The 22,376-nt window shown below is 59.4% G+C and overlaps 1 protein-coding gene across 2 annotated transcripts; it reads right to left on the bottom strand.

Annotated features, from left to right (window-relative positions):
* Window positions 1-733: 733 nt before the first annotated feature.
* Kdm8 (lysine demethylase 8) lies at window positions 734-20,221 on the bottom strand. 2 transcript variants are annotated; one of them, XM_046454618.2, is made up of 8 exons: window positions 19,978-20,201; window positions 12,267-12,794; window positions 10,701-10,867; window positions 8,730-8,862; window positions 6,090-6,134; window positions 3,377-3,526; window positions 2,701-2,793; window positions 734-2,615 (listed from the first exon to the last, which is right to left on the bottom strand). In XM_046454618.2, exons 2-8 carry the CDS (start codon window positions 12,771-12,773, stop codon window positions 2,451-2,453), a joined length of 1,260 nt encoding a protein of 419 aa, XP_046310574.1. In that variant the 5' UTR covers window positions 12,774-12,794; window positions 19,978-20,201; the 3' UTR covers window positions 734-2,450. The 2 variants fall into 2 exon arrangements, with proteins under 2 accessions (XP_046310574.1, XP_058438618.1); XM_058582635.1 differs by lacking the exon at window positions 2,701-2,793 and having other exon boundaries at window positions 19,978-20,221.
* Between the last annotated feature and the right edge of the window lie 2,155 nt (window positions 20,222-22,376).

The raw sequence follows: 22,376 nt of genomic DNA, 5'->3' as shown, positions 1-22,376 counted from the left end.
GCATAAGGGTCAGGGTGTCCACCCTGCTAGGGCCACCCTCCCCGGCGAAAGGGAAGAATGGCACCGAGGAGAGAGCCCGGGAGGGGGAAGCCGGAAGCCGGGCGGGTGGAGGCCTTGCGCCAGGCCTGTTCCCAGCCGCCCTGCTGGTCCATTTGGTCCATTTTTCTTTGTTTTTGCCTAAACCAGTTCCAGTTGGGTTCCATCCCGACCAGATGGGTTCCAGACCCCCTGGCGCCCGCCCGGCCTCGCCATCTACACTTACTGGATCGTTAATTGCTTTTGTGTTTATTTTTCAGTCCTGGGGACACTGCGCTTTCCCACAGAGCCGCATCCCAGCCCTCTTTATTCTGAGACAGGATCTTGCTAATTTGCCCAGGCTGGCCCCGGACTCCTGATCCTCCTGCCTCAGCCTCCCGAGTCGCTGGGATTATAGCCCCCGGCCTCCAGCCGCGTCCCTCACCCTTTCCCTCACCCTGTCCTGGGCTCGGTGGCCCTGACCCACCCATCGTTCCATCCATGCTCCCTGCCCTGGCCCTGCTTCCCGCCTTCCTCCCTCTGTGGGGCTCTCCTGTGGCTCCCCACCCAGCACTGGGGGCCACAGACATGCAGGGCTCCCACGCCACGCGCCCCCTGGTGGCAGGGACGGGCTCCCGCTCTTCCCTCCCGGGGCCTCCTATGCTGCCCACCCTGCCCACACGGGAATTTGGTTGAACAAATGATTTTTAAAATATAATTATATTTTTCTTGTTTATTTATATTATTGAAAAAAACTGATTCACTGAGAAATGTTATAAAAAGTAAACACCCATAGTCTTCCTGCCGGCCCCGACGTGCCCACAGTTCACCTGGAGCCTTTCCCTTGGGACACGCGCACATGCGCACACGCACACAGTCACACTGTCATGCCCACAGACGCACACCTAGACAGGTATGCACGTGAGGTCACTAGCTAAAAATGAAGAACATGCATTTCACTTAACAGGACAGCCCCTCTCCATGGCCCTAACAATTCTAACTGTTCAGAACAAAAAGCAAAAAAAAACCCAAAAATGAAAAAAAAAAGACCAACAAAATTAAAAAGAAAAACCGTCCTAGGTTCCAGGGGTGAACAACACTCCTTCCCTGAAGGCCACTCTGTACCCCATGATGGCACGTCTCTCACGCCACCGCAGGCCGTACACCTCCATCCTCCTGCTGCTTCCTCAGGGCGGGTTCCCAGCGCGGGGCGGGCCGCCCACGGTGGGCCTGAGTGTCGGAGGCGCTTGCTTTTGCTGACCTCCTGCTAAGGCCCACCACGGGCGCTGTCCCTCCCAGCACTGAGCGCGAGGTGCTGATTTAGTCTGTTTTAATTTGCACGTCTGAGCATTAGTTGTATTTTTGCAAAATACTTTTTTAGACGTATGGACCTTTATTTACCCCAGTGCCTCACACGTGCTAGGCATGTGCTCCACCACTCAGTCACAACCAGCCCTGTATTTGTTTTAACACCCGCCACATATTGCCACCCCAAACTGAATATGATTAACATGTTGGCATAACACCTGGAGGTTTTTAGTTGAAGGAATGAGATGTTTTACATAAAGGTTCGTTGGTTTTTAAGTTTCCTCTTGTGATTGGTTTGGAGCGGATCCTCCACCTCATGGTCACCTGGTGGATGGATGCTGTCCAGGTCCAGACCCTGCTACACGACGCCCACCCTCTGCCCTTCTCCTGTCTGCAGTAGGAGGCGGGAAGTTGGCGGCCCACACAGGCGGGAGGCCCGGCTCTGCTGACCTGAAGGCCCGAGGGAGAGCAGGTTCTCCTAGGGGTGCAGCCCTGGTCCTTCCCTGGGCACCTGTCCTGGGTGTGTGCTCAGGAAAACCCGCCACCTAGCACTGACACTGGCAGCAGTCTGTGCTTCAGTAAGGAGGACAGAAGTCTGCCACTGGGTTTAGGCTGCTATGCAGGTGACAAGGACCCTCCCCTGTACCCAGGGCCTCACCCACCTCTCCAGAGCCTGCAGGCTGTGGTGCTCCCCGGGCCTGGCCATGATGAAGTCCACATCACAGCTGAGATGAGTGCCAGGAGCTCTGGCCACTGCGTGAGCCTCTGCGGCCTCTGGGAGAGGCCACCACCGCTCTGTGTTCTAGAGGGGCGGGCACCGGGGCCAGGCTTCTTGGCCACCATGGAGGTGCAGCAGTGGGCCGGCTGGGACCCTGCAGCTGCGCTCACCCCCACGCTTTCCACTGGACACACCGCCTGCCCTTTCCCAGACGTGTCCAGCTTTCCGACGCGGCAGCTCCATGTGGGCGGACAGCCCAGAATGTCTTCCTGGGCTCCTCCCGCCTCCCGTGCCACAATGGGCCCGGGGCACAGCTCTGCTCGTCCAGAGCCCGGGGCTGGAACCACACCAGGCCCAGGCCCAGGCCCAGGAGCGAGCGAGCGGTCAGCGGACGCCGAGTGGCTCCTGGCTACGACCACCAGAAGCTGACGGAGAAGCTCAGGTCCAGGGCCCGCACGTAGTGCCAGTGTTTGGCGGGGATGAAGAGCATCTCTCCAGGGGACAGGGTGCAGGCCAGGAAGGGCGCCTTGGCAAACCGGGGGAACTTCTCCAGGTCGGGATCCTCCACGTCCACCTGAAGAAAGCAAAAGATGTCATTTTGCTGGAGTCTGGGGACCGCAGCAGGGACCGCCACATCACCCCGGTGCCCGCGCGCCCACCTGGCTGGTGTTGTGAAGAAGGTGCGTTTCGTGTGGGTACAAAGCTGCCGAGTCCCGTGGGGAGTAGAGCCGGATGTACTTCCTCCCCATCACCTGGAAAGGCCCAGGGGCTGCTAAGTGGCCTCACCTGCTTAGGTGCCCAGAGGCCAAGAGCTGTTGTCCTCGGAGCACACGGTGGGGGGCAGCTCGTGGCTGTGGCTCAAGCCTGGCTGCTGCTCACAGCGCGTCACCTTGGCTAGCCCACACAGGCCTCGGGGGTTCATCTGCACCCCCGATTTCCAGGTGAGGAAAATGAAGCACTGAGAGATTAAATCAACAGCCCAGGGTCACAAAGCCACCTGCCTGGGGATGGCACTGGTGGCTGCTAGGCGGGCTGTCCACCTCCCCCAGGGCAATGCCAACCTTCCCACTCATTCAGCCCGTCAGAGCCAGGGGGGCTTCCTGGGCAGCACCGTGTGCCCCTCCCCTCGCGGGACCTCCCAGGACCAGCCCCTCCGCCAGGGCCCCAGGTGGAGACTGTCCTTCCTGGAGGGGACCCTCCTCAGGCCTGCGGCTCTCCTCCCTTTCAGGGTCCCTGCATCTCTTTGAGGAGCTGGAGTTTGAAGGTGGACCCTGAGGTCAGCCCTGTGCCTGGGCCAGCAGGAGGCAGAGCCACTGGTCTGGTGGCAGCTCCTACCTGCACCAGGAAGTTCTGCTGCGGGTCCTGGTGCAGTGGGGACACGGTTCCTTGGGGACCGAACCAGGCATTGATGGTGATCTCGTCCTCCTCCCCGTCGCCCAGGCAGCAGTAATCAGGGATGCCGATGTCCTGTTTCAGCTCCGGGATCTGCGGGTGTCAGAGAGAGATGGGGGGTCGAGGAGAGGCCGGCACCTGCTGCCGGAAGTGCCTGACAGGTGGGCACATGTCACTCCTAGCTAGGGCCACATTTTAATGGAAAAGAATTTAAAAACAATGAAAAAACAAATATGTAATCAGCAGATAATAGTTGTAGTCTTATTTTCATATCTTTTGCCATGTCTACGGATTTCTTATTTCTTTCTTTTTTAAAAACCTGATATTAATGCTTTATACTAAAAACAAAAACCACACAACAGCTTGTCATACTCTAGCATTAAAGTTAAAAAAAAAAAAAAAGGAAAACAAAAAGAAAATAGTTTTAGGAAATCCAGAGAGGATTTCCTAAAATTCACTACTGGTAAAAAAATCCCTATTGGCTAGGTATGGTGGTGCCTGCCTGTAATCTCAGCTATTCAGGAGGCTGAGGCAGGAGGATTACAAATTTAAGGCCAGCCTCAGCAACTTGGTGAGACCCTTTCTTAAAATAAAAAGGGCTGGGGATGTAGCTCATTAGTAAAGCACCTCAAACAAACAAAAACCCTATGTTACATTTTATAAATTAACGGCTCTAAAGACTGAAACCCCAGAGCCCCTCCCTGCTGGCTGAGGTGGGAGGTCAGGACACAGTGCAGAAGACACGAAGACCTCAGTACATATGTCACACAAATAAATCAAAAGACAGAAGCAGATGGACACAAATATGACAGAGGGCTTCCGTCTCAGCAAATAAATCCAAGTGAAACCAAGAATGAGTCATCGTTCCCCATTAATCAAATAAGAAAGATTGAAAGCATGATAACCCAGCCGTGGCGGGACGTGGCGTCTGGCGTGTGGGCACGGAGTGGAAGGAGTGGTAAACCTGTGTGACGGCGACAGGCTCATGATCAGGGCTAAAGAGCGTCTGCATCTGACCAGTGGGAGTGGCTTGGTGCCCGGCCCCTCGTGGCCAGCGGGACATGGAGGAGCCCGTGATAGGAGGCTTCCAGGTGGACGGGGCCACACTGTCAGTGCACCTGCCTGGTGGCCCCAGGACAGGCAGTGCTGAACATGTCCCAGGCAGAGCTGGCCAAGGCCACACGCTGTCCCTGTGGTGCTTCCTCGTGAGCCCCTTCCCCCCAGCCCCTGCGCCCTCTGGGACAGCGAGGCGCCCCCAGCCGAGGCCTGGCCTCCGGGGAAACGGGCCTGGGGTGAGCACAGCACCGTCGGGTGGACTTCCCAGAGCCCCACAGGACTGTCGCCAGCACTCGGGGTCGCCTCGCAGGCCCAAGGCCTCAGAGTGAGAAGCCACTCGCTCAGAGGCAACCGCAGCCTGACCAGCCCTCAGCAGGCACTGGGCCAGCTCAGGGCAGGGCCCAAGGGAGAGGCCAGCCTTCCCTGGAGGCTCCGACCCCAGACCCCGTTGGAGCTGCTGGTATTTTTCCCGCTTGAGAGGAATGAAGCAGGGGCGTCACCTGCCACTTGGCCAGCAGCACCTGGGAAGGCAGGAATGTCCCCCTGCAGGGAGCTGGGCCCAGACGCTGCCCTTCTGTCCTGTGAGAGCCCATCTCCCGGGGCCAGCGTAGAGACCTGGAGTAGTGGTGTCCCATGCTTTGAGCTAAGACACAGTTTCATGGACTGAGACCCCCCAGTGCCACAGGGGGGTCTCGGGCCATTTGCAGGATTCTCAAATGCCTCCAGTAACCTCAGGCTCCCCGTCACATCACACTGCTGCTTCTGGCTGGGGTGGCACCAGCCGTGGCCCTGTGGGACACTCAGCAGAACTCTGATTGGTTCCTGATGACATCATCAGGATTTCTGAGAGGTGATTGGTTGAACCGATCCTGCAATCCGAATCACTGACCAAAGACCCCAAGAGAACAAAGATTTCATGATGTGACAAGCAGTTGGAGACAGGCCTGCAGAGGTGGCCAAGCTTAGAAACCAGTCCCTGCGAGGAAACCAGTGAAAGGTCCTGGGGCAGGAACCTGGGGGGAGCTGCTCAGCAGCACGGAAGCCAAGAGGTTCCAGAACAGTCTGCGCCACTCTGCCTGCCCCTGGCCTCCGCTGCTGAACTGTCAGACACCTGCTACTGCTGGCGCTGGGCCCCGCTGCCCCCATATGGGGGGCACCTGTCACTGGGACCGTCCTGCCCTCTCTGGTCTTCAGCAAGTCTGCGCTCAGGGTCTATCTATCTGGCCTGCCAGGGCTGGACCCAGAAGCAGCAGGCCAGGTGGGGGCGGATGAAGGCGGCAACTCTCCCCCTCCTGGGGGGCTCAGGTCCCATGGCCTTGAGGCCTCGCTGGTCCTTTGGGACGTGTTCCTCGGCTCTGGCCGCACCTGGACTTCTGACAGTGTCCCACCCCCGGTGACTGCCAGTGGCTTCCCTCTCCCCTTGCTGCAGGCTGGAGCCCCTCCTCACTGGGGGTCCTGGGACTCAGGCCTGCAGCCTCACCTGCCTCCTGCTGGCCCTGGTGAGGAGGGGCAAGAACCCGCACGAGTGGGCAGCAGTGAGCCAGCAGGCTTCCCTGGGGGACAGGGAGAGGGTGAAGGACAGGAGCCCAGCCTCACTCACCTGGTCAAAGAGCTGGTGCTGCGCAAGGTACCCGATGTCACTGGCCTGGACAGACATGGAGCAAGAGGAAGCGCTGTTAGCATGAGCCTGGGGCTTCTTCTGGAGGCTGCCCCAGGCCCCGCCCCCACGAGGCCCCGCCCCTCCCCACGAGGCTCCGCCCCACCCCACGAGGCTCCGCCCCATCTGAGCACCTGGTCCCCAGGGCGGCTGCTGGTGGGAAAATGGAGACAACCATGGATACAAGGATTTTTGTTTTTCCGTTTAAAAAATCATTTTAAAAAACTGATAAATACACATAATTTGTATTTTAATCCCTTTAAGGCACACGGTCCTGGTGTTAACCACACCTACCTCGCTGCACAGCCAGGGCCACCACCCACCTCTGAACCTTCTCTACCTTGCTGGGTGGAACCCGACGCTCAGGAAGCACTGGGGCACTAGACCACAGAGCCACGTCCCCAGTCCTACTGTGTGTTTTATTTAGAGACAGGGTCTCAATGAGTTGCTTAGTGACTCGCTAAATTGCTGAGGCTGGCTTTGAATTCTCCGGCCTCCTGCCCCAGCCTCCCGACCTTGACGTTTCCTTTTTACATTTTTTTGGCCCACTGATGAGAACCTGGACCCCACGTGAATCTCTCCCAGGTCAACACGCAGGCAACGGCTCCTTCTCTTAAAGACTCCACGATGTTTTATAAACAGGATTTGAGGGCATGAATTCAACTGTTTGCCCGTTTGGGGACATCCAGGGTGTTTTGCTACAGCATTTCGACTAACAGCCCCAAAACACTGTGCTTATGTTCATGGGACGTGCGCTTCCAAAAGCACCGTTAGTCACGTGTGCGTGTATTTAAATTTCCACACTTCCGCCAGGTTCTTTCCCCAAGCTAGACTCTTCCTGCTCCTGTTGCCCGACAGTCGGCCCACGCTGGGGGTCATCACGCTGTGACAATTTTGCCAATGAGCTGGAGATGAGGGCTTCACAGCCTGGGCCCCCAGGGCTCGGGGTTCTGCTCAGATGCCAAGCTCTTCAGGGGTCCCACAGCAGGGGAGCGATGGGACTCAGGGCACCTCTCACCCCCCTGCAGGCAGAGTGGAGCCAGTGGGTGCTGGGGAGCTGAGGCCGGGCAGTGACGGAGCAGGGGGGCCCCTCTTCAGGAGGCCCCCAGAGCCTCCGTCCTTCCGTCCTCTCCACAAACACCACCGAGCCCTACAACAAGCCAGACCCCAGGCTGAGCACACTCAGCAGCCCTGACGCCATCTCCATCCTGGACAGCGGGTCGGGAGGACACCGGGTGAATGCTGGCCACACGGTGCCGAGCACTGAGCTCTAATCCCCACGGGGACACAGGCATCGTCACCCGCAGCCCTGAGTCACCCACCACACTAAAGCTGAGCTTCCCAAAGTCGGGCCCCGAGGACAGGCGAGGCCCAGGACACTGCCGAGGCCCAGGCCAGCGAGGGACAGCCTGTCTAACCCCGCGCTGGTGCTGCCTCTGCCCTGGGCCTAGCCACGGCCTCCCCGGCCAGGCTGACCCTGAAACCCAGGTGCCCTGGTGTCACGGGGCTTCTCTAGCCCATGCTGCCTCCCAGGCCTCAGGGATAGCAGGAGGCGGACTGCCAAGGCGGCCAAGTCCCCAAGTGCCCGCAGATGAGGCTGGGGCCCCGGTTGAGAAGATGGGGCAGGAAGGGCACCGAGGAGGGGCCCTGGGGTCCCCCAGGAGTTCACAGTGAGCAGCTGAGATGGACAGCGGGGACGGGGCCATGCGACCACAGGTCTGCAGGCTTCTCTGAGAGGATCCACAATCCAGTCTGCTCCAGAGGCAGAGGCTGGGCCCGGGCTGCTGGGGACGGGGGCTGGTGGCATGTGAAGCACAGCCCCGCGGCCCCTCCATGCAGGCCGAGGCCCACAGGCCACAGCTGTCCCCTCACTCTAAGGGTCTCGGCCCTGATCTCAGCCCACACGAGGCCACAGTCACACTCTCTGCCACCCACGGGCCTCACTGCCACGAATCTCCAGTGGGAACTGGGGACAGCTGGCTGGGAAACCTGACTGGCCCCTGTGCGAGTGTCACCTGTGGGATTCACGGCGTGAGCCTCGACTCCCCTCCCAGTGCACCGACGGGGGTGGAAGTGACAACCCACAGGAACCCGCCCGCGAACGAGGAAGGGACCCGGCCCGGAGCCCACCAGCGGGTGGAGGGCGAACCCGACGTGGCCCACAAGATGGGATTCCCAGCCACTCACAGGGACCACGGCTGGGAACGGCACAGCCCAGGGCCTTGAGGAGTGAAGGAGAGGGACAGAGGCCACCCCAGCGGCCACGCGCTGTGCCATCCCTTGGTGTGAAGTGCAGAGAATGGACGCATGCACAGGGACGGGAGCCGACTGGAGGTCACGGGGGTGGGGGAAGGGAGACGGGAAAGGACACCAATGTGCAGGGGCGTCCCCAGGGCGGGAGACTTCTGGAAGGGGAGGGGGGGGCCTGGGGGGGGCATGACCCCCAGGGCACCAGCAGGACAAGGTGGCCTGGAAAGAGGAGCCCTGGTGCCACTGCAGCCCACCTGCCTGCTCTGGCCAAGCCCCGCCACAGCCCAGGGACGCTCCTTCCCACCGCCGCACCCCAGGGACAGCTGTGCACACCTCGCTCACGACGTGCTTGCTGATGAAGTCCCCAACGGTCATGAGCCTCTGGGACCATTCCTCGTCTGTGTACCGGGAGCCAACTTCCACGGGCACCGTCCGGCAGCCAGCCACCTCCTGGATGTACTCCAAACTGTCAAAGACAGAAGCATTGTCCTTGTCACTGTCACCATCACTACCGACTGCTGGGCATGGTACAGAGCAAACTTCAGCTGTGGTTTCCTTTAGTTCCCACAAAACCTCATGAGGCAGAGACTACTCAGGCACAGAGAGGCGAGGTTACTTGCCAAAGGTCACACAGCAAATGCACAGAGCCAGGTCTGCTGGGCCGCTCCGCTCCCCTGTGGGCTGTGGTCCCTCTGAATCTCCCTCTGCTCATCTTGTCACTGAGCTAGCAAATGGTGGGCAGTATGAGGTGGCGGTGGGGGTGAGGTGCCTGGCTCTGAACTCTGGTGGCCTGAGGTGGAGTCCGGGCCTCACCATGACAGACCAGGGGACCTCTGGCAATTTGCCCAGCCTCTCTGAGTCCCTGTGCCCATGCAAGGTGGAGGTGACAACAGTGCCTGACCCACAGGGAATGAGACCAGGCACAACACGCCACGTGCCTGTCCTGGCACAGGGACCGAGGGACAGCACCCAGGAGGCCTGCTGTGCGACGGCTCCGGCAGCCCCGCCCCCCTCGCCAGCCTCAGTGTTCCCCCGGACTCCCTCAATGCCCACTGTGCTGATTGGACCTCAAAGCTCAGGGCACCGAAGGCCTGGCCCCCACGGACGCCGTGGTGACTGGACTCTGAGGGCTAAGACCTCATCAGTGGGTGATTCCCTGGGGGGATCCGCAGTGTTAATGGGCTGCTGGGGGTGGTGGAGGCCAGGAGGAAGAGGTCATTTGTATTTTGTCCCCAGCCCCCTGCTGGCTCTCTCTGCTTCCTGCTCTACCACGTGTCCCTGCACGATGTCCTGCCTCCCCACAGGCCCAGAAACAACAGAGACAAGTGACCACGGACTGGAACCATAAAAAACATTTTTTTTTCTCCTTTAGGTTGATTTTCTCAGCTGTTCTGTCACAGTGATGGAAAGCTGCCCCAGTCCACTTCCCTTGAGCTACACAGTTGGACCTGTGCACCACAGGGGATTGGTTCCAGGTCCCCTGCAGATGCCAAAAATCCAGTGATGCTCAAGTTCCTTATTTAAAAAACAAAAACAGTGTAATCCCAGCAGCTTGGGAGGCTGAGGCAGGAGGATGGAAAGTTCAAAGCCAGCCTCAGCAAAAGGGAGAGTGAGACGCTGTCTCTAAATAAAATACAAAACAGGGCTGGGGTGTGGCTCAGTGGTCAAGTGCCCCCGAGTTCAATCCCTGGCACAAAACAAAACAAAAACAACAACCCAGCATAGACCTGTCACTTCCTCACTACTCAACACACGGCATGTGGTGTAAAAGCTGTGGGCAGTTGTCCCACTGCCTGGCTTAGGGAACAGTGACAAGAAAATAAGTCTGTGTGTGATCAGCACAGAGGCGACACGGTAGCTCTGCGTCCAGTCCTGACCCGTGGTTGGTGGACACTGAGGAGTGGAACCCGCGGCCATGAGGGCCCACTGTGCCATCTCATTTCCCAGGGCAGGCCCAGCCAGGGCGCGGTCACTGTCCAGCGGCCTGAGTCTGGGGAGCGGCCGTCTCTGGGCTATTCTGGGCTGGGCCTCGGGGCCCTGAGGAGGCTGCGGGACTCCTGGACCCAGCAGGGGCAGAGTGGACCTATCTGGAGACCGCCACCTGGACCCTGTGAAACTCGGCTCAGGGCAGAGCGAGCATGGCCTCTGGTGGCCCCTCGAGCCTCCTGTCGTCCATCCCGGGGGCTTGCTAGTGAGTGTCTGTGGGGACTCTGGTGACCTGTGGGTAGCCGGAGGATTTCAGGGAGGCCTGGGGACACTGGGTGGGAGGGAGGGGAGTCCTCGTGGTCCGCGGTGACCACCCACCTCCACTTCTCCATGCACGGCCAGTGGTCAGCCACGCCTTCCAGGATCACGGGCCTCTCGGGAACCAAGAACCGCTCCCGGAAGTGCTGCAGGGACGGGCGGCACAGCCGGGGCACGGCCCTCCCGGGCTCCAGCTCTGGAGTGGGGACGCGCTGGCGTCTGGCTCTCTGCTCAAAGTCAGAACACAAGGCACCAGCTCAGGCGGCGGCCAGGAACCCACACAGTGGCAGCGGCTGAGGTGGCCTCGGTGACACCACAGCCACACAGCACTAATCACGGCTGCTGCGTGGCCACCAGGAGACCCAGCGCCGCCGGCCCCTCGCATCTCAGGACAAACGTCTGTGGACTCGCAGGCTGTGCTGCCCACGTGGACGCCACCTTAACCACAGTGTCCCGCCCTCACAGCCACCCCTGGGAACCGCATGGTGACAGCATGATGAAGAGTCCCCTGTCACCAGCACCCGGTCACTAGCATGTGGCCACGCAGCTTTCCTTGGCCTCTCCCACCTGGGGACCTGACAGGAGTGTTGGGTCCCTGGGCCTCTGTCCACATCTGCCGGGCAAGGTCACAGTGCCCAGACCAGCTGGGGCACACGCGGCTCCCGGCTCCTTCCGCCACACACCACCCCCCCAGCAGGACGACCTTGGGCCAGGTCACCTCCACCTTCGCGTGGGACACATGGTGGACTGGGGGCTGCACCCGGGATCCAGGGGACAGATACTGGTTCCTGATCTGTGCACCTGTCCTGCTGTCTCGAGGCCAGGTGCCATGCCCAGCCCTTGGCCCCTGGCACCCTCAGGGACACTGGGACCTGCGTGGCCTTGCGGCTGAGGAAGAGCCTGCGGCTGCCCGGCTGCTGTGCCGGCCGCGTCTCTCTCCTCTTTAACCAGAGGTGGAGTCGCCCCTTGCTGGCACAGGGTTCCACGGCTCCGGTCCTGCCATCAGCAGCGTGTCCCCTGCCTGGAGTCCGGCAGGCTCCCGCGCCCTGCTGACCTAACTTGGCGGGTGACAGGGACGGTCCCTCTCCCTTCCCAGTGGGATCTCCTTTTCGTTGGGCTGTGTGACAAGGACATCCACTCACTTACCTGGTGTAAAACCCTGCTCACGTGGGGAGTGTCCAGGCCACAGGGACAGCCACGAGGCCCCTCCCGGTGCCTGACAAGCTGGCCTTTCGCTTCTGGGGCTCAGGACCCTAACTGCCCCGTCACAGCCAGGAGGGGACGGAGGCTGAGAGCGGAGCCGTCCTGGCTCAGCCGAGGTGGCCCGGGGTCTGGGAGGGGCTGGGCTCTGACGCCTGCTGCGCAAACTCAACCGCCCTGGGCCTGGGGGACGTCGCCCAGCCCCCCTGGGCCCCTCAGCTGCTTCTCCCAGCACAGGGCCCCCACCCCGGCTCCGCAGGGCGCTGCTCTGGCAGAAATGGGAAAAAGGGTTTTTGACAAAACGAACCCGGGGGCTCGTTCACATCAGCCGAGAGGCTACTGTCAGGGCGCCCAGGTCCCCGTGGGGGGCCTCACCCAGGGGCAGAAGCGGACAGGGAGAGCGGGGCAGGGTGGACATCCCCGTACCTTGGCGCCGGGCGGCTCCGGGCTGGGGCGGGCGGGCCTCTTTCCAGAGCCCAGGTGCGCCTGGAGGACCGCGGCGGCCCTAAGGAGGGCGTCCCCCAGGATGGCCGCCCCCATCAGCAGGCCCATGTCGCACACCCGCAGGGCCTCAGTGACCGCGGTGGCCTCGCGGGGCGCCCGGCACAGGCACAGGGCCTTCAGGAGGCAGCCGAAGGCGTAGACCCGCCGCCAGTCCTTGTGCACGTCCCGCCAGGGCCCCGTGTTGAGCCTCTCCCAGGCGACGTCCAGGAGCGCCTCGCTGTCCTGCAGGCACTCGGCCCGCCGGTCCCCGTAGAAGTGCGCGGTGGCCTGCCGCAGCAGCAGCACCACGCTCCTGTCCACCGCGTCCCCGAGCTCCAGCCTCAGCTCCTCCTGAGTGCCCGGCAGCAGAGACCTGAGGGCTTCCCAGAGGGCGCCAGCTGCCACCCCGGGGCCTCCGTGCCTCTGGGTGCCTTCTGTCATCTGGGCCATCCAGCGGGGTCAGATCAGCGCCTGACAGGGACAAAACCAGCGTTAGGGACCAGGAGGGGCCTGGCCCGCAGCCCACAGGGTCCCTCTTCAGAGCGGCCTTCTCTGCTAGCCATGGCTCTGCAGCCCCCCGTCCAGGTGTGCGATTTCCAGGGCCTGGTATGCAGTCAGCACTGCATAAGTGCATGCTCAGGGAGGGTGGATGCTGCGGAGCCTGGATCCCCAGCCCCCCCACACCTGGCAAACCCCCACCCACCTCAGGCCCACCTCCACGACCCCTGTGAGGACTGCAGGGCTCTCCAGGTCCCCGGTCCCCACTGCCCTCGCACTTGCTTAGCCCCCTCCACCGCCAGGCCTTGAGCCCCCCGGGCGCTAGCACAAGACCCCCCGGGACTGCAGTCCTCCCTCAGTTCATGTGCGTGATTGGCACGAGTCCACCTCCCAGAGGTCCCCTGCAGGCAGCGCGGTCCCTGTGTGGCGATGCTCAGGTGGTGGACCTTTAAGAGGCGGGGCTCCGTGGGAGGTGAGAAGGTCACTGGGACTCCCATTGCAAGGTGGGCCCATCACCACGGGGCAGGTTGTTAAGTGAGGTCCCCTGCGTTTGGCCTCCTGCACCTGCTTCCCCTTCACTTGTCCACCATGCTGTGATGCAGCCAGGGACCCTCACCAGATGCTGGCACCATGTTGTTTGGACGTAGAGTCACCAGCATAGTGAGCCAAATGAAAACTTTTTTCTTCATACATTCCCTGGGGTCAGGTATTCTGTTACAGCAACACAAAACAGAACGAGACGCATCCCTCATCTCATCTGAGCTAAGTGACAGGGGCCATGATGCTCTTTGCAGAATGTTTTAGGCTAGGGGTGCCACACGCTGTTGCTGCTCCTCTGCCACAGCAGCATATAAATGGCCATACACCATTTATGAACCGATAGGCATCACTGTGTTCCAATAAAACTTTATTTGCCAAAGCAGATGGTGGGCTAGATGTGGCTTGCCAACCCCTCCTGTATGCTGCAAAGTCCTTCATCTTCTTCAGGCACAGAGTTAGGCTGTGTCTCCCAGGCTCACCTGCAATTAGTTGTCAGCTGCTGTGTGCTGGTGACTATGAATGCAGGGATGTGTGCCGCTCCCAGGTCTGGCCCAGAAACAGCTCCCACAGGATCCCACACACTTTACCTGTCCTCTGGCTGCAAGTGAAGTTCCCTGAGAGAGCCACAGGATGGCAGGAAGTTGGCACATTAAGAAAAGAAGCCTGGGAAGGCCACCCAGCCAGGAACAGACAGGCTGGAATGGTTCGTGAGCAAAACATAAACTTGTTTAGGCACGAAGGTGCTGGTGATGCTTGTTACAACAGCAACCCTGCCCTGATACAGGCTTATCATTTCTGAAAATGGCCCCCTGCAGAGGTCCACACCCGACTCCCTATAACCCATGAAGGCCTCTGTAGGTGATTAAGAATAATGACCTGGAGATGGGGCAACTATTCTGGGTTATTTGGATGAGGCCACCCTAATACATGAGGCCTTAAGGAATGGTTTCTTTAACTGTGATTTTGGAAACATGCTCAGGGTCTCTAACAGGGGTACCTAGCAGCACTGGCTGGGAACACAGGGAGAGGCCACTCCCCACGGGAACGTGAGCAACTTTCAGATGCTGGGAAAATCAAAGAAATGGATTGTCCCTGGGGCCTGCAGAAAGGAGGTCCTGCTGAGTCCTTGATTTTAGCCCAGTGAGACCCACGGCACACTTCTAACCCACAGGTGTGAGAGGTGATGAATGTGTGCTGTTGGCAGCTCCAGGCTTGTGGTGATCTGCCCAGCAGTCGTGGACAGTACGACTCGTGTTAACCAACAGGACTGGGTGAAGCTGGGGGCACCACTTCCGTGATGAGGTTCCGTGAGACTGAGGGGCTCCCTGTCAGCAGACCCTCTGCCCACTGGGCTTGCACACATTGATGACACAGAGGCCACGTTGGAGGCGCCTGGGTGGCCACAACTGGGGGAAGCTATGGTCAACAGTGAGGCGCTGAGGCCTCTGCCCAGCAGACCTGCAGGAACGGCACAGACTAGGAGCTGGACCCCTGTCCAGTTGAGCCTTTGGGTGGGAACTGGCCTTGACTGACACATGACTGCAGCTCTGCCAGCGCTCCCCGTGCAGAGGACCTCGCTGACCATGCCACACACCGAAGTCCCGATGCTTGCTGTTTCAGGCCACCCAGTTGTGACTTGCTGCGCAGTGACAGAGCTGGTCCAGGTTTCAGGGACACCTGGTCTTCGTGTTCTGTCGCGGTGACTGATCACACGACACGGCATTTATAACTAGGGGTGCATTTAGCTCATGGCTTCGGTGGTTAGAAGGTCCAGGTGAGCAAGAAATGAACAGCCTGCAGAGGGCTGTCCTGCCACTGGGGACTTCCTCCACCTGGCGGTAGGACAAGGCCACCAGCCACAGCCAATTGGCTTTTGTAGCAAACCCGCCCGGGAGGTGACTGCCCGCTCCCTCCCTGACCCGTTAACCCCAGAGTCCACGAGTGGGTCACTCTGTCCACGAGTGCAGAGCCCCCACGAGAGGTCCCCACTTCCACACGGCTGCGCTGGGACCACGTCTCCAACACGTGGACTTTCAGAGACATTTTTTCCCCCTATGGTGCTGGGGACAGAACCCAGGGCCTTGTGCACCAGGGGAGCACTTGCCCACGGCGCTGCTGCACCCAGCGCAGCCATATCCTCCGCAGCAGCCTGGGCCTCCGCAGCAGCCTGGGCCTCCACAGCAGCTCGGGCCTCGTGGGAGACTCACAGCAGCTCGGGAAGGCATGGCCCCCTTCAGCTCACATGTGACTAGTGCAGCCAGCAGCAGACGGGGACAAGGACAGTGAGGGCGCTGGAGAGGTCCCAGAAGGTGCCACCCCCCTCCCCCGGGCTCCTCCTCAGCTCACTCCCCATCCTCGTTCAGCCCTCACCGTGACCCCCTCACCGTGACCCCAGCTGATGACACACACAGGCCAGGGACTCGGAGCACTCGCTGAAGCCCTGAGGAGAATGATGGTCCCCACGTCCCAGATCAGCTGAGGCGGAAAAGGACCCCGGGGGCCGCAGAGACTCCACCCAGGTGGCACGTCCCCTGGACCCGCGACCTTGCGGATGAGGAAACCGAGTCGAGGAATCTGAGGCGCGGGGGTCAGCTGCACACAGGGCACCCCGCTCCTCACCGCAAGGCCTCCGTGTTCTGCAGTCCCTCCTCCTGTCCCAGTCACAGTGGCATCAGGTTGCTGGGGTTCTGCGGCCCGCACCCCGGCTCCGAGCCCTTCCCTCGGGTCTTGCTCCCCGTGCAGCGGGAGATGGAGAGGCCGTGCTCACGGCCCCACCCCGTCACCGTGCTGAGGAGGGAACTAAAGCCAGCAAGAAGCGACGTGGCGCAGCCCAGCCAGCAGTGCGTGGAAACCGTGGCACAGCCCGCAGCCCTGTGGTGACACCCGCAGAGCGGCAGCGAGGTCTGAGGTCCAAGACTAGGAGGGGCAGTGACGGCCCACAGCAGCCCTCGGCCTCAGGGGTGTCAGCGTCGGGGCACCTGCATCAGGGCCTGTCGCCGTCCTGGGCTCACAGGGGATGGGCCTCTAGCTGGCGTGGCTGGATGGGGGACTTGGGGAGCCCCGCTGGCCTGGCCAAGCCACCAGGATGGGTCTTACTGCCAGCCCCCTAGGAAGTTCCTGGGGGTCTAGTGCTGGCCCCATTCAGCTTTCTTGAGGAGAGTCACACCCAAACCTCCAATGTGGTGTCCCCTGGCATGACAAGGGGACCCACCAGCTGGCCTCCCCAGGGCCTCCTGGCTCACGGCCTGAGCGCCTCACACAAGCCTCACCTTGGGCCCAAGATCCCAGAGGCCCCACCCCCGGCTTCTCCTACACGTCTGTGAGAAGGTCCCCAGGAGACCCCGCCTGACTACAAAATCGGCCCCCACTGGGGACGTCCCTGGCAGCTCTGTGAGCTGCTCTGCAGAGCCACCGTGAATGGTCTCTGGAGGGTTTCCAATGGGCTAGGACTAGTCTCCTGGATGCAGACTACGGGCTGTGTATACTGGTGTCACGGTGGATTCTGAAATGGCCCCTTACAGGGTCACATGGGCCTTACAAAGCCAACTTCCCAGGGGCCCGTGTGTCTTCTCACTGGTCCTCCCCAGGTGTCCTGTGCTCCTTGGCCTCTGGGAGGAGCTTGAAGACCACGCGAACAGCCCTCTGGGACAGGGGTCCCGAGCTGGCTGTACAGGTCTCCTCTGGACCAAATAAGATTGTCTTGTAAATGTGGAGTCGCAGAGGTGGTGTCTGCCAGCGGTCAGCCCTGTTGGGCATTAGCCCAGAGCTCCAGGCCAGGTGAGTCAAAATGGCTTTCAGAGCACCTCTGTGGCTACCTGGAGGTCTCCCAACAGGCCTCACGGATGACGGAACCCTTGACCCCCAGCCAGGGCTGTCTGTTGGCAGCACGAGGAGACGGTCACAGTCAAGTGGCACGCTGGACTTGCCAGTCTGCTTCCAGGGCCTTCCCACAAGCTCTCATGTTGCCACATCAAGAGGCGCCACAGCCTGGTCGGTGGAACTCTTCCAAAGTGGCATTGTGACCTGTTTTTAAAACTAGCCTCCTTATAGATTGAGGCTTGAGGACCAGGTGTCATCGGATTTTGTCTTCACTTTAAAAATCACTCTTTCATGGTTGCTTTATAATCAAACACCTGAAATGTGCCATTTGATTTTATCTATTGAGTCTCCAGGAAGCAGCCTCGTGTTGGCTCCAGTCAGCTTAGTGGATGGCCTTACAAGAGGAGGAGCCTGACGGGCAAGGTGGCACACATCTGTGATCCCCGCAGCTCGGGAGGCTGAGGCAGGAGGATCACAAGTTCAAAGCCAGCCTCAGCAAAAGTGAGGCGCTAAGCAACTCAGTGAGACCCTGTCTCTAAATAAAATACAAAATAGGGCTGGGGGTGTGTCTCAGTGGCTGGGTGGCCCTGAGTTCAATCCCTGGTACCACCCCCCAAAAAAGGAGGAGCCTTAGACTATAGGGTTCAACACGTTCTTGTTGGCTCTGAGAGTCTCCCAGAGGAGCTGGCCCCATGTGGGCTGCAAGAAACAGGCTCTGCACAGGCAGCTGCTTGGACTGGCCCCACAGGTCAGGGCAGGGCAGTCCAGGCTCAGTGAAGCTATAGTTCTGAACAGCCTTTTTTGCAGGCTTTAGAGACAAACTTTGAGCAGTCTCCATGTGTGGATCTGGTAAAAAGATTTCTTGATGGTTGAAGCCGTTTTCCAGAAGGCACCAGCCTGAGTAGCCTGGTGAGCTGGCCTCATCGATCGGCTTCCTGGAATTTCTCAGTGAGATCCTTTTAGAAAAGGTCATAGTCACCCAACAGCCCTCCCCAGGAGGGAGACAAGTGTAAGATGTGGAAGTCTTTTTAGAATGGCAGTGCGGGCTGGCTTCCCAGAGCTTCACATCAAAGGGTTTACTGTGAGTTGCATAAAGAGCCAGGTGCACACTAACTATACATAAGACTCATCATCTAAACCAGGATGTTATTCATTTAAGTGTCTGGAAAAGGAAAGAGCTGCGGTTACTCCAGGCAAAATGATACCTCCATCACCCAAGAATGTAACCTATGAAAAAGCCGCAGTGGTCCCATGTCCTCGCTTAACAAGTCGGTCTCCCAGAACTTAACAGGTAGTGGCCTTCAATACCTCTTTCGGTTGTTTTTTTTTTTTTTTTTGGCAGTGGTGGTGTCTGTTATAGAGATAACCTGAGTGGTCCTGTGTCCTGGCTTTGCACACTGGCCTGCAGGTGCCACATGTAATAGGGAAAGGTCAGGTACAGGCTGCATCAACAATTTTTCTCAGTAGACTTAATAATTCAGCCCCTAAAAGGCTTTAAATAAAAGCTTGTTGGCGTACAAACCTTTTTGTTAAGAGGGTCAGATAAAGATTGTGTGAGCTAGCCTGAGTGGTTTTACTTGGCTTTATAAACCGTGGGGCTTTGTACTAAACCAAGGAGCCAAGGGCAGGTCTCGGCTTCCTAAACCCGCCATCCAGAGTTCATGGTGCTGCGGGAACACAGTCAAAGCAAGTTCCGGTTGGCTATAAGGCACAGCCTTCTAGGAAACCACTGGGGCCATTATTTTTTAAACCCCACTGCTCTGGAGCACCCCCGCCCCCAGCAGCCTTGAAGCAGGCTGGTGAGACGGCCTGGGTGGGGGTGCGGGGAGAAGCCTAGCGAGGTTCCGGAGGTCTCAAGCCGGCCTGATGCAATAGCCAGCACCACGCGGGCCATGAGGAAGCCTCCCAAGGGGGACTTCCAGATCACATTGAACTTGTGATCCTCCTGCCTCAGCCTCCCTCCAGCCTCCGTCCGGCTTTCCAGGCGCCCGTCAGTTTGGTAACTTCTTCAGTTCCAGGCAGCATCGCACAGGAAGAGCTCTGTGACACCCTGCAGGGAGGTCTGCACTGCACGGGGCACCTCCGGCTCTCTAAGGGCCACGCAGACGTCTCGGGTGTGCCATGTCGTCATCCTGGCCCTAACACCTGCCTTGACCTTGCTACCTGACACTCGAGGGCAGGGGCCTCCCTTTGCTGGGTCTTGAGTGGGCAGGGCGACACGATGCTGGATTAACCCTATCGAGTGACAGACTGTTGTCTTTCCTCCCGGGGCTGCAGGCGGGCTCCACAGCAACCGTCCGCCTCCCGCTCCCCAGCGCCTTCCCGCGGCTGCACTGCCCGTGGCTAGTCCTGGGGGCCGAGCGCAGGGTCTTCAGTGGGCCTATCTCCACGCGGACAACCACCGCCCAGCACCGCGAAGACCCGTTTCTATAGACGCTAACAAACAGCCGCGCAGGCGCACTGGCGTTCCACCAAAGCAACCCACACCGCTCCAAGAACAGCGCAGGCGCACAACAATGCAGTCGCGAGGCCGGTCTGGCGCATGTGCAATTAGACTGCCACGGGACGCACACTGCGCACGCCTTGGTTTTTCCCCAATCCTCCCGCAGCACAGGACAGCAGGACGAGCAAGCTAAACTGCGTTCTCAGAACGCACGCGCTGCGTCCAGAGGCTTCGCGTGCGTAATGCCGTACCTCTCCCCCCCTTCGGTTCCTTATCTGGACGCCTGCGCAGTCTTTCCCGACCCCATTTCTTAGAAGCCGGAGGTGCCGACGCTTCCCAATTGCTCAAACTCACCTCTCTCACATGTAAACGATGTCTTGTCCTCTTTGGTCGGGACACTGCGGCCCTCTCTCAGTGGTCAGGCCGGCACACGGACTATCGATCGCTCACTGCTCGTCTGACCACGGCCGACTGCCTAGGAGAGCGCCGAGCGACGGATGCGGCGGCCCCGCCCTCCCTACGGAAGGCGGGAGGGCGCCTTTGGGCCGGAGGTGCGGCGTCGTACCGCCGGGTTCACACCCTCCGTTTGCTCTGACTCCCGCAACGAGGAGTATTCTCCATTTTATAGAAAAGTAAACAGGCTGGGTGAAATAAAGTGGCCATAGCGCTAGAATCTGGACCCTCAATGAGGCTGCGTCCGCGGCGGTTCCGCGGGAAGGACCCGGCAGATGGCCTGGGACCTGAGCCCCGCTCGGCCTCGGGCGCGCTCCCTGTGAGCAGAGGCGGCTCAGAGCGCGGCCCGCCCTGGGTTGGGGCCGGTCCGCACGGGGACCCTTCACCACGCCGGCTGCCCACCCGAGAGGTGGGTTACCGAGCCTTATCTAGCAACGGGGAGCCGAGGCTCCAGGCCAGCGCAGCCGCCACCGCCGCAGGACACCTCGGAAGTGTCCAAATCAGCCGGGACGGTGGCGCAGTCCTGCCGTCCAGGGGCTTCGGAGGCGGAGGCAGGAGGAGTTCAAGTTCAAAGCCAGCCTCGGAAATTAGGGAGACCTTGTCCGAGAACAGGCTGGGAGGTGGTCAGGGGGTGTGTATGTGGTCAGAGAGCTGTTGTCATCTGGGCCTCCCAGAAGCACGTCCCCATAACCTGTCAGGCTCACTGGGAGCTGGGGACTGATTCCAGGGTCATGCATCCAGAGCCCCGGGGGATGACCCCACCATTGAGTGGGGCAGTGTTGCTCGGTGCCCCTGGAAAACAGTGCAGGCAAAAAGGAAGTGCTCTCAGCCGTCTGCGAGCCAGAGGACGACTCGCTGAAAGCACAACATTGTTCCTCGTAGGATTTTGGTGATAACCCGGGAAGCCCCCCCCCTGGGCTAACCTTCCTGCATCCAGGGCAGACACAGACCATCGCGATCACCACACTTCGGGTTTTAGTTAGCTTTTTTTATTACTGTGAGCAGAAGACCTGGCAAGAGCAATGTACAGGAGGGAAAGTTCATCTTTGGCTCATGGGTTTTCAGAGGTTCGGTCCACTGTTGGTTGACTGCATGGCCCTGGCCTAAGGGGAGGCAGAACATCATGGCAGAAGGGTGTGATGGTGGGAAGCAGCTCAGGATGTGACAGCCAGAAAGCAGAGAGCTCAGCTTGCCAGGAATGAAATGTAAATATATACCCCGGTGACCTGCTTCCTCTGCCTACACCCTACCTGCCTACAGTCACCACCCAGTTAATCCTATCAGTGGATTAATCCAGTGATGAGGTTACAGCTCCCGTAGCCTGATCATTTCACTTCTGAACCTTCTTGCATTGTCTCTCCCCTGAGCTTTTGGGGGACACCTCACATCCAAACCATAACACTGTATCTCACAAGTGATGCACAGAACTACTTGTCCCCACAAGTCAGAACAAAGTGCTTGTGCACCAAACTCTGGTTTAGCTCCTCCCCTTCCTCCAGGCCCCTGGAAGTTGGCCCACCCTCAGCCTGGGACAGCAAGCAGCCTCAAATGTTTTAGCTCTCAGGATAAAGTATTCATGGCCTTCTAGCCCACACCTCCTTACCTCTCCTGTTCTTCTGTTTAATCCCACTAGCCTATTCCCTATAAAAGCAAAGTTTTTCTTGCCTAATTCCTAGGGTGCTTGCATTCGCAATGGCCACAATAGTGTCGCTATTCCAAGTTTCCCTCCCCCAAAGCATAGACCCTTTCCTCCTCGTAGTAATCCTCTCAAATAGAAATCTCTCTTTGCTGAGTCTGAATTTGGTGTGTACTGGACAGTTCATGGGCTTTTACTTTTCAGAGATTACCCAGTCGGGTGCACATTGGCCCCCAAGTTGCCGAGACAAGCCCCACGATGGGGGCCACAGGAGGTTTGAACCCAGGACCCGGCTTCCAGGGCCTCCTTCCACAGTGCTCAGGAATGGAGCCCAGCTGTTTACAGAGACAAACCCTTTTGCGGATTTCTTTTGTGTTTTTGTTTTGTTTTTCTGGTGCTGGGGACTGAACAGGACCTCAGGCAGGCTGAGCCTGCCCCACCACCGAGCTCCGCCCCCGGGCTTGCTTGTTTCCAAGAGTGGTTTGGTAAGATGAATCATGGGCACAAGTGAAATGTTTTCTTAATAGAAAAGAACCACGATTTTTCACGGTTGGGTTTCACTTCCCACAGTCTTGTTGCCACCCCCACCCCACCCCTTCCCCCCATTCCTGGTGGCTTTGGAATTGGCCATTAAGCTCACGGACCCATTTGAGTGTTGTGAAAG

Source organism: Marmota monax, unplaced genomic scaffold (genome assembly GCF_021218885.2).
Source record: "Marmota monax isolate L192 unplaced genomic scaffold, Marmota_monax_Labrador192_F-V1.1 WCK01_AAM20220418_F8-fsc00086, whole genome shotgun sequence".
NCBI lineage: Eukaryota > Metazoa > Chordata > Mammalia > Rodentia > Sciuridae > Marmota > Marmota monax.
Note: the sequence above shows the minus strand (reverse complement) of the source record. Positions and strands in the feature narration are given on the sequence as shown.